The following is a 12434-nucleotide window of genomic DNA, read 5'->3' on the forward strand; positions in this document are numbered from 1 at the left end:
TTACAATAAGTACTTATATTGATTAATAGTGTAATATATGAAAAAGTCACCTAACTAAGTTATAGATAAAATGAATTATTATAATCAACAATATAAATCTATCTTATTAATTTAGTGAGAAGTTAATTATATGGGAAATCGGACATTCTTAAAATGGATGGGAATAATAAATTTATATTAGTTAACAAGTGCCTTATCAAGTATTCTTAAAATATTTATTAAAAAGTTAAATATACAAAAAATTGTATTAAGGGATATTATTATACTCTTAACTTACACTCTTTACTGAATCAATATCAATATCTCACATAATTCTTTAATAAAATATTATAGAAAAAAATTGTACAATTAAAACTAAAATTTTAAAAATATTTTATAAAAACACTTGTATTTAAATAACTTGTGTAAAGATAAAATTAAAATTAGTGTTCAAATATATAATGAGAATTTTAAATTTATAAAAAAAATGAGAAAAAACTGATGAAGTGGCTAATTTAGTGTACAACATTCAATTTCAAGAACTAAAATGAGTCATTTAACGCAAAGTAAGGACCGATTTAATGCATATGTAACGATGACATAGTGGATGACACGTGGACAAATAGCATTGTGACACATGACATAAGCTAACACTTGGCAAAATAGCACTGTGACACGTGGCATAACTATCCACGTCAGCATGCCATGTGTCGTTGACCGACACGTCATTATACCGTTACACGTGGTTAAATCATGAGGTGACACGTGTCACCATAAAGGTCCATGTCATCAAGCCACGTCAGCGCATTGTTAACGGATCGAAAAACAGGTTAGGGACTAATATGATGCAATTTTTCTAATCTCAAGGACGTAATTGGTGCAATTGAAATCTTAAGGATGATTTTGGTACACGACATCAATCTTAAAGATCACTATAAAAATTCAGTCTTATTTTTAATGTATATTTTGTACATATATTTTATATTAATTACTAATTTAATAATTATTTTTGTGTATATATAATATAATTAAATATTCAATTATCCAAAAAAATATATATAACTAGACATCCGTAGAAAAATATATGATGAAAGACATAGATTTATTCATAAAAGATAACAATAGATAGAATAGGATAATTTATACTTTATATATCCTAATCGCTCGCAAGTTTAAACTCTTCAACTAAAAATTCTATTAAATTTTAAATCTCTTAATTTGACTCTATCCAACCTAACTCGCAAAATAAATTTATTTTTATTCAAACTAAATATTTAGTTATTTTATATTTTATAATATCAAATCTATCTTTTATGTATAACTAGTAAATTAAAGAGAAAAACTCTGCGTACAAGCGATTAGGGCTTGTAAGTATTACAAGTCAATTAAACTCTAACTCCCAAAATTCGCTGTAAGTGCTACATCCCTTACACGCGCTACATCCCTTCTTCTTTTCCTTCTTTTTCGATCGTTCTTTTCTCCTCCTTTCTCACTGGTTTGTTCTTCGTCGTTGACGTTAGTTCCTCCACATACTGTTACGGCACGTTTTCATTGCGCCTTCTTCTTCTTCTTGCTGCACGTTCTTCTTCCTCTTCCTCTTCTTCTTCTTCTTTTCTTTTGTTTCTTGCCTTCTCTTTCTCCTTCTTCATTTACGTGCTTTTCTCTCTGTTTTCTTTTTTCGTTATTCTCGATTTCTATTGTTTTTTGACATCAAACTCTGAAATCATTTTTGAAAAAGAAGAAGTAGCAGAAAATGAGGAGGAGAAAGAGAAAGAGTTTTGAATTATGCATGATTTTGGGTGTATTTCTTAAATCCTTTGGGTGTATTTTCTGTAATCTTTTGGGTGTATTTTTATAATCGTTTGGGTGTATTTCTGGTTTGGGTGAATTTCTGTAACCGTTTGGGTGTATTTCTGTAATCTCTTGGGTGTATTTTATGTAATCGTTTGGGTGTATTTCTGTAATCTCTTGGGTGTATTTTATGTAATCGTTTGGGTGTATTTCTGTAATGCCTGCCATTTTTTCTGAAATAAAAAATACACCCGTAGATATCAGTAAGATACACCCATAGATATGAGTCAGATACACCCATAGATATCAGTCAGATATCACTCAAATACACCCAAATGATTACAGAAATACACCCAAAGGATTACAGAAAATATATCCAAACGATTACAAGAATTCACCCAAACGATTTTAGGAATACACCTAAAGGGTTACAGAAAATACACCCAAAGGATTTAAGAAAATACACCCAAAATTCGTTGAAGTACATCTTATGCATAATTCATAACTCTTTCTCTTTCTCCTCCTCATCTTCTGCTGCTTCTTCTTCTTCAAAAACGATTTTATCATGAAAAATCGAAAAAACGAGAAAATAGAGAGAAAAGACGTAAATGAAGAAGAAGAAGAAGAGGAAAACGAGGAAAAAGAACGTGCAGAAACGAAAGAAAAGGAGAAGAAGAAGAGTAAGAGGAAGAAGAACGTGCAGCAAGAAGAAGAAGAAGAATTTCAGAAACCATGAAAATAAAAAAAATGAAGAAGAAGAAGAAGAAGAAGAAGAAGAAGAAGAAGAAGAAGAAGAAGAAGAGGAAGAGGAAGAGGAAGAGGAAGAGGAAGAGGAAGAGGAAGAGGAAGAGGACAAAGAAGAAGAAGAAGAGAAGAAAAAGAAGAAGAAGAAGAAGACGAAGAGGAACCGTTTGAGTGGGGCGCGTGTAGTTATGCTCCATTCAAAATGAGTTAATGCGCGTGTTAATGAAGTTTGAGCTGATAACTTGTAAAACTTGTATAGCCTTTTTACTTGTATATGTAGCAGGCCCCTTAATTAAATTGCTGGTAGCACGAAATATCTATGTAAAAGACAAAAATTTGTGCTCAAATTGAATAGAATTTGTTGGACAGTTGAATTCAACCTTATCTGCTCTGGAGGTCGAATTGCATTATGTTGAAACGTATTGGATACCGTAAATACAAATTCTGCTTCCAACCCTACATACAGGAGCGGAGTTTAGTTGAGATAAGAAAACTATGATTTCTCAATTTTTTGTTAAAAAAATTAATAGTATTTTTTTTAAAAAATAAAAAATAGTTTTATTAGTTCAAATACTTTATTATAATTTAAAATATCAAATTTCAATCTTCATCTCTTGCTTTTATTGCACAATAATTTTTAATTTTAAATATTTAAAACATGTTGAATTTGAACTGAGTGTATTCGTATTTCGCAACTCTCTATTCAATAAGTAACACTCTCTCTACATTTGAGTTTAAATATAAAAAATTAGATATTTTTTATTTATGTAATTTAATATTATTTTATATTTTATTATTTATTTAATTTAATTTTATATGATAAAAAATATTATAATATTCAATAAGTATTGATATTATTGTATTTGTATAAATTAATAAAAAAATTCAATAAATATTATAAATTTTAATATTTGTCTTTCTAACTTCTTTTTTACATATTTTACAGGATATATATTCAAATTTTTATATAAAATAATCATGAAAAATCAAAGAATTGATATATTTTTTAAGAAGAAGACTAATATTCAAGAAGAAGAATATATAATTTTTACAATATCAACACGTGTAGATAGTTCTTCTACTTTAATGAATCACGAAAAAAGTGAGATACAACTTTCAAAAGTTTAAAGAGTTGCATCTGATGAGTTTGACCTTAATTCTTTGAAATGAGACCTTGAAAAACGGCTTTAAATTTGGCAATATCACCCAAATCAGAGAGATGATATTAGACGAGTTTATTTTAAATGATCCATATCAAAACTATCTTAACAATTATCTTTTATCTCGCCCCCAAAATTTTGTTTCAAACTCCACCACGGCCGCTACGTATCCCCCGACTCCTTCTGACCCCATTTGGCATTCTTGCTACCAATAGTTAGATTATGAGGAAAATAATAAAAAAATTGAAAATATTTGATAACAAAGAAAATTCAGTTAAAATTAGTTAGAATTTATTTTATTTAATATTTATTAATTACTGTATAAAATAAAATAAGTTCTGATTTTTTTCTTAGTATTATAAAAAAAAATGGTACATTTCATGTTATGCTGATGCATGCTTGCATATATATGTGAAAATTAATGACATTCGGTTGTCAATATGTAAGATCGAACGTAGTGGTGTGTACATTGTTAGCAATTATTATTCAAAGTTTTCAAACCGTATTTGGCTCCGCCGTTTATATATTGTGCCAACTTTCTTGTTTGTATCACTACTCACTACGTACCAGCATGAACTCATCTTCCTATTAACTACTATTTTTCGTGTATAATATATACATGCATATTACTTCGCCCATCACTTTAATTTCTTCTACCACGTATGTACATACTTGGAAACATTCAATTTGTTCACAAAACAATATGAAGAACAATCAGACAAGAGACAATAATATTAATATATATCAGAAGCCTTCAATTTAGATGTTTGGAGTTAGCTCATCATCGTATGCATGCATATACGGTGGATTTTGTAAGTCACAAATTAATAGGGCTATAAAAAGGTGAACCACAGGAGCCATTGACTCCTTTGACTTTGGTTCTCAACCTCTTAACACTACATAGTGAGGCTTATACTGTTATACACTTGTGAACATTCTGGAAGAAAATTATTGGTTTGAGGTCTAGGCTTCACTTGCAGCATATTTTGTCTTTGGATTTTTTGTTATTTTGGATCAACTTTTCATTATTCTATGCTGTTAATCATCATCATCTTCATCATTATTATTATTATAGGAAAGAAATATGCATAGTGTCAATACTATATGTTGTTATATGGAATATTTGGAAATAAAGGAACAAATTAGCTTAGTAGTTGATTACTATAAGTCTGTTGTGACAAATGCTAGAACACTTCTAAAGGCTAAGGCTATCATTATTAGCTTAGTATTGGATATAGGCATGGCGTCTGGATTTTCCCTTCTCACCCTAACAAGTTCTTGTGGATTTAAAGGATAGCATGGCTAAGAAGTTGGAAAAAGAAATAACAAGATCGATGAGTTGTGGTTGTATCTTTAGGGAGACCAAGAGAGAGATTGGGATTAAATATTGTGTTTGATGATCAAATATTGGAATTAAAAAATTTTAGTTCTAATACACAATTTCAATCTATTCATTATATTTAGAAAGTAAGGATACAATACATGGAAGTAAAATTTTTAAGATAGAAACTTTTATATTTTTTTTTATTTTAAAAATATTTGTATTTAATTTTTTAAATTCTAAATCTACTCTTTAATTTTTATATTTATCTTAAACTAAATATGATATTGAGATATAATTCAATCCAATAAATTTTACACTAAAATTAATATAAAACTTAATTCAATCTCTATTTTTCTGTCTTTGTCTTTCAGTATTTATCTCTCTATCTTAATTTTTCTTTCAAATGAAGCCTTAATATCAATGTTAAAGGAGTTAGTTTAATGCAAAATAGTTGAATCTTAAAAGGTAGAAAATGCTCTCTTTTGTTATTTTGAGGATTGATAGTACAGTGTAGTTGACTCTATAGTATAGGTGTTTTTCTCTATTAGATTTGTGCTAGTATTTTGACACAAATCGTGGGATAGTTTATAATCTATAATTCAAATTTAGAAAAAGAGTCTTACTTAAAAGCTACATATTAGATTAGTTTAAACTTTTGAGATATAACTAGGATTAATTTGAAGCCATGAAACAAGGGAAGCCGCCTCTTCTACATACCCTTGTCAATGATTCAGCATCATGAAGTCCATTAACCTCAATTTAGTACAAGTGTATAACCCACTAACTTCTTCAATCTCTTCACAATTCCTCACCAAGGCTTCAAAGATATATAATTGCATTTCTTTGACCACACCATACCATAAGATAAAGAAGGCGAATAAGTAAAATAAGTGAAATCTTTCATAACTTACACCATAAATTTTGTATATTGAATAATCTTTCGAAACTTATTAACATAAAGAGATAAGTTTTATTTAACTTTCAATTTTTTTTTTCTATAATGTTATAAAAAATATAATTGTGTTTGCAGATTTAAAAAAAATGTTGACGTGTTTCAAAATTTATTGTTCTATTTCTAATTAGGGAAAGTATGAGGAGCCAATGCAATACTTGTACAATGTGTACAATGGAGGTTTATGAAGTATTAGAGATATAACTATTATTGTTACCTTTTTCTATCAGCTGAAACTTTTGGTATGAGTGGTATCATGACATGGAATTAAATCGCTAGATCCGAAAGGTCAAGAATTTAATCCTTGGTGAACCCCAAAATCAGTTTAATCTTTTGGGAATATGTTTATTATCCCTAGCTAGTACTCGGATGATTATTCTAGATAGTATGAGGATGTTCATTTTGTAACTTGAATTACATATGAATTACAAGTTGTATGTATTTTATTATATGTATTCTAATTATGTCATTTATTTTTTGAGTATTTCTATATTTTTTATAACTGATTTGATATATGAAAATTTTTTGGTGACTTTTTGATATATGAAAATAATTGCTAAAAAAGTTTAGATTAATTATTTACGAAGTTAAATCTTAAATATAATAATTATTGATTAAAGTACGCAATTGAATAAAAAAATAATAATTAAAATAAATGCATATTTCTTATGAATAACTATAAATTTATTTATATATTTATATACATGTGTCTCTTTATCCGTGCATTATACGAGTCATTAAGCTTGTTTTGTTTCTATTTTTTTAAATTAAAGAATAAGATATTTACCATTTTTTATTGATTCCGTCATAATTTTTTATAGAAATATTTTTAAAAAAAATTTTAAATATATCTAAAACACCAATATTTTAATAATTTTAACATTTTAATAATTTTAACAGTTGATTTTAATTAATATATATTATATATTTTTTATAATCGATATCAAACTACTAAAATTGTTAAAACACTACTGACAGAAATATTTGAAATTCTTCCAATACTTTTTAGTAGGTGGTGTGTGTGAATGTGCTATTAATGACTGTCAAGTTACATACTAGGGACAGTTGAATCCACGAATTGCAGGTTGTGATCTCTAAAAAGTCCAAAGTATATATAATCCTTCAGAAAAAAAGAAAAGTCAAAAAAAAAAAAAAAATGTATGCTGGTATGTGACTGTGAGCTGTCTTTGTACAAAAACAAGCTAGTAGGACTTGATAATAATTAGAAAGAAAAAAGAGAGAAAAAAAAATTACAGATGTCTAATCCAACGGCCACAGATTCTTTACTCTAACTTCTGCATTCATTTCCTTATTGAATGCTCTTTTCAGTTATAGTTTCTGTCTTACAGAAAACGTACATTGGATAGTTATTGAGGGCTCCTTTTATTTTAAATAGTGTTCTTAATTTTAGCTCAAAATATGCATAACATATTTATAAGGTAGTGTTTTTGAAAATTATTTTTGAACCCAAATGCGGATAGATACCACATAAAAAGTATATGAGTTTGTTTGGTAATTATTAAGATTAGTACAGAAACAACAATCCAAAATTTTTTATTTGCTGTCATCACAAAAAGTGATAGGAATATTGAGATATATAGAAACTTTTTTATTTGATTAAAAATATTCAGGTTAAACTAATTAAACATTATTTAAAATATTTTTGCATTATGAGATAAACTTTAAAAGAAACAACCGAAAGTCTTGGGTAACCCTAAAATAATTAATTAGGCACATAGCATCTCACAAAATAATCCAATTATAAATAGTTATTTAACTATATACACATCTAAAAAAATTAGCCACTAATATTAGTGACATATTTTTCGTAAAATGTTTGAATATTTTATTGTGACAGATTTAATTATTCTTGTAACGTAAGTGAATGTGAAATAATTTGTATAAAATATACACAAATTTAATTTATCTTAAGGCGGCTACATGATTAAAATGCATACTATATTATTTTGTCAACCATTATCAAAATTAAACGGGTCTAATTTATTCCAAAAATTAATCCAAGATATGAAATATGAAAGATACTATATACTTACAAATTATTTAAATTTATACTTTTAAAAAATATGAAATTTATAATACATCCTCTTAAATTTAATATATAATGATTATCTAAAGTCTAAGTATTTATGAATGGATGACCCACAATATTTGATGGAATATATATATTCTGCTACTATATTAAGGTTAGAAAACTTAATTCATCTTAAAAATTAGTTAAAAAATAAAAAAAAAATCACACTTATAAACTATTCAAATATCATATTGTTAAAAGATATAAAATTTATAATAGACATTCAAATTCTTTATCGGACAAAAAAAAAAATTGTTCTTAAAATTCATTTTGTAAACGTGATAATATTTTAGATATCATTTTAATAATTTATTCTCAAACACAGTTCATCTCTGTTTTTCATGCCTCGTTGTATTTGTGTCAGAAGGACTTTTAATCACTCTATTATTATTATCTTTAACTTAATCTCATGGTATGGTTGGGGGTATTAATTTTATTTCATGTATTTATACATGAGAGATGTATGATGATGATACACACAAAACAAGACCAACCAGAGGAAGCCACTTATAGGACTGTGTAAGAAGAAGCTTTCTTTCACTGAGACACTCAGATTCCAATGGCTTCAATTGGTGCAGTCAAAATCTTCTTCTTCTCCTTCGCTTTCTGCCTCTTCAACTTTCTACCTCCTTCTCAAGGTTTTCTTTACATCATTCTCCTCAATACTCTTCAATTTCTTCCTTAATTTCTATATCTTCAAGCCAGTTTATTATATACTTCTCTTCATATATATTCAAGTGTTTTTAATGTCATTTTTTATTTTAGTTTCCAAATGGTTTAATTTCTGGGTTCTGTTCGTTGTCTCAAAATATCAAAATAAAAATCTTGTGTAATACATTATTTCCATGTTACTTCTTTATTTTATTTTATTTTTCTGGATCAAGGACAAATAAAAATCCGAATAATTTTCAATTGTGACAGGAAAACAAGAGAAATTGAATGCATATAGGTACCCATTTATAAGAAAAGCAAGCACATTCCCATCATCAACACCATCAATCTCAGCACCAACAAACAACAATGGGTATGACTACATAATAATCGGTGGTGGAACAGCAGGGTGTCCTTTGGCAACAACATTGTCACAGAAGTTCAGTGTTCTGTTGCTGGAAAGAGGGGGTGTTCCATTCACAAACCCAAATGTGTCATTCTTAGAAAACTTCCACATTACATTGGCAGACACGTCAGCAACCTCAGCTTCACAATACTTCAAGTCAGAAGATGGTGTCTTGAATGCAAGGGCAAGGGTTTTGGGTGGTGGAAGCTCTATCAATGCTGGATTCTACACTAGAGCTAGCTCAAGGTATGGCTTCAAAATTATATTTTTGTGATTTTGTTAAGCAGAATTTAGGATTTAGAATTTAATTAGAGAGAAAATGTATAAATGTAGAGATAAAATTTCAAAATAAATAAAAGATTGAATTAGAAGGCAAAATGGTTAATATACAAAAAAAATTTAATTTTATTTAGATTTTGTGGTCAATCCAACACTACCAAAGGTTCTTTTGTATCATTCTCTGTTCACAATTTTTTTCATACTCTTGTTTTTTTTTCTTATATTTAATTTCAGTTTTTTTTTAATCTTGATTATGGATCATTGGATCTTGTTTGATTTCTATTTCTATTTTTTAAAATTTTCTGCTTCTTAAAAATATTGTTATAACAGTAGTGAGAGTAATAAAATGTTATTATTATTTTTATATTAATAACTTTCTTTTTCATAAAGATTGAAGACAAAAAAAAAAAATTGTCAAAGGAAAATAGAAGAACAGTAGAGCTAAAATTTGGAATATCCTTTTCTTTAAATTTTCTCTTCCTAGAAAATATTTCCCATTGTTGTTGTTTCCCTCTTAGAATACACTGCGTTTACTTATGGTATGGTGTGTCATGTATGATGTGGAAGTGTATCATAATTATGTATTTGTTTAATTTATTGTTAAAATTCTTTTTTCAATATTCTTAATTATTTTCCGCAAATCTTCATATTAATAATATTAAGAATAGTGATACACATCTAAATATTTTTATTAACAAAGTCTAATTAAGTTGGTCTAATATCAATAAAAATCAATTATAAATAATATTATTTTAAGTCTTATTATTTAACTTGATTAATTAGACTTGGTTCATAAAAAATTTAGATGTGTAGCATTATTCTAATATTAATAATCGTTATAATCTTTAATTTTAATAATGATGGTTTCTGTTTATCCAAAAATGATTCACTTATTATCAATGATATATATTTATAAGTATTTTTTATTTATTTATCGAATTTTGCTTGTAAGTTCATTTCTCATGGGTAACAACTAATTAATGGAATTACACGTGAAGGATTTAATACTGCGTAAAGATTCCAACAACTTCTTAAATGTCTATTTTCCCTTCCACAAATGGAAAGTTACTTTTCAATGGGGAAAAAAATTTTCAACTGTTGTTAACTTGTTATGTGCTTGTTGGATTTTATATTTCGGTTAAAATCAATTTTAGATTATTTTATTCAGCAAGATATTCATTTTAACTTTTTATAAGCCTACAATATTTTTCTCCTCTTCTCCTTTCTCATGAATTATTCTATTTTTGAAAAATACTCTTGTTCAAATATGTATCCATAAAAATCAAAATCTGTTACTAAGAGAACTCTATTAGTTCACTGGTCATTATAATTTTTGCTCCTCTACACTGCTGAAGTATTATTTATGGTAGAGAAATTAGAGTACAAATTAAAATTATCATGTACCAACTTTAAAAAATGTAAACAAAATAATGTAGCTAGCTATATATAGGCCTAGGCTGGAACATGTTTGAAGAAAATTGGTCTTAACTAAAAAAGTAGTTACATCATTGGATTGGAATTTGTTAAGGCTTGCTATTAAGATTGAAATATTGTTCATAGTGAGCCTCTCATATTTATAACATTTATGGCTACTACATCTTCTTTTCATGGAATTTCCTCTTCCTCAGTTCTTAATTATCAATTAAATGCTCCTTGTGGTCCTTTATTTTTCTTTATATTTTTGGTGGGAACTCTTTGAGTCTTTGTGGTCCTTTGAAACGCAACCCTATTTTATGTGATGGAAGTGATTAGGTGGGGTTATTGTCAGATATATATGGAAAGAGAACAATACTTTCATTTTACAAGGAATCTTCTTTTTTTTTTTGGTAAAAGTAATTAAGGTGCTCAATCCTTAGGTAAATGATTAACTTAATTAGAAAGAATATATAAAAGTGACAAAAAGTTAAAAGCACACAAAAAAGGGTGATAACATAAGTTAGAAGAAAATTTCAAAAAGTAATAAGTAGTGCTAACTTGTTTTTTATAAATTAATATTAGGTTATATATCATCTTATTGTTTAAAATATTTATTTACATCATAATTTCTTTTTGTTCATCCTTCTAATTTTTTTCACAAGTGAAAGAAACTATATCCCACAAGCCATTTAATTATGTATTATAGTACACACACGCACATTGAAAAACATACAAAGGTAAACTTAATCTTCATTTAATGAGAAAAAAAAAAGTTTATGCTCTTGTGAACTTACCAAACTTTTAAATGATCAGAAGAAGAAACTCCGTTCTTGCTAGTCTTTAAAATGCTACACATGATGATTTTAATTTTTTGAGTACATGATACCCAAATAAAATGCTACACATGATGGTGATGGAGTAATAACAATTACATCACTTTATTTGGTTTTATAGTGGTTGGTAAGACTAAAGAGTAATAATTATTGACACATGCCATTGCCAATTGATGTAGGCCATTCATTTGTGTATCATGTCTCTGGTCTTTTCCGAAGCTAACCAAGTTTTCTCATATCTATTTTGAGATCTTTGACTGAAATAAATGGCTTAGACGATATACAGGAGATTAATAATGTAAGATGTAAATATATACTAAGGCTGTTAGTAAACTGTAAAGGGATCAATGGAAGATTACTTTTTAACGCTTCTCTTAGTTTGAACTTTTAGTGCATTATAATGAGTGTTTTTTAAGGCTATGAGGTAACTAAAATTTTGCCAACGTTAAATGACTAAATCATAATGTATATATGGTTAATGTGTAATCTATTTCTCATATAATCGCAAACAATCTTCTTAATTTTAATATAAACAATTGGAAATTATTATTCAATACTAATTATGTAGAGTGTGTAACGCTATAACTTTGTTTTATTTTATTTTATTGTTTTATATAGTATTTTTTAAATATCTTTGTTTCTTTTAGATATGGTCTCGTTTAAAATCTGTTAGGATTTGAAAAAAAAATACTAGATTGTGGATATTTTTTATCATTAACCTTATGTCATAATATATAGAATCCTTTTTTTATTTACTTATAAAGATGAACCTAATGTGAATTTATGTGTGTTTTCTTTATTTTGGGC

General features: G+C 27.3%; 1 protein-coding gene across 1 annotated transcript in view; it reads left to right on the forward strand.

The window, feature by feature from the left end:
- The first annotated feature begins 8469 nt into the window (after positions 1–8469).
- Positions 8470–12434, forward strand: part of LOC107464287 (protein HOTHEAD) — an 8674-nt gene continuing 4709 nt past the window's right edge. The window contains exons 1-2 of the mRNA XM_016083215.3: positions 8470–8680; positions 8964–9345. Coding sequence (XP_015938701.1) covers positions 8602–8680; positions 8964–9345 — 461 coding nt within the window. The 5' untranslated portion in view covers positions 8470–8601. The remainder of the gene's footprint in view (positions 8681–8963; positions 9346–12434) is intronic.

The sequence above is a fragment of the Arachis duranensis genome, chromosome 9, assembly GCF_000817695.3.
Source record: "Arachis duranensis cultivar V14167 chromosome 9, aradu.V14167.gnm2.J7QH, whole genome shotgun sequence".
Taxonomy (NCBI): Eukaryota; Viridiplantae; Streptophyta; class Magnoliopsida; order Fabales; family Fabaceae; genus Arachis; species Arachis duranensis.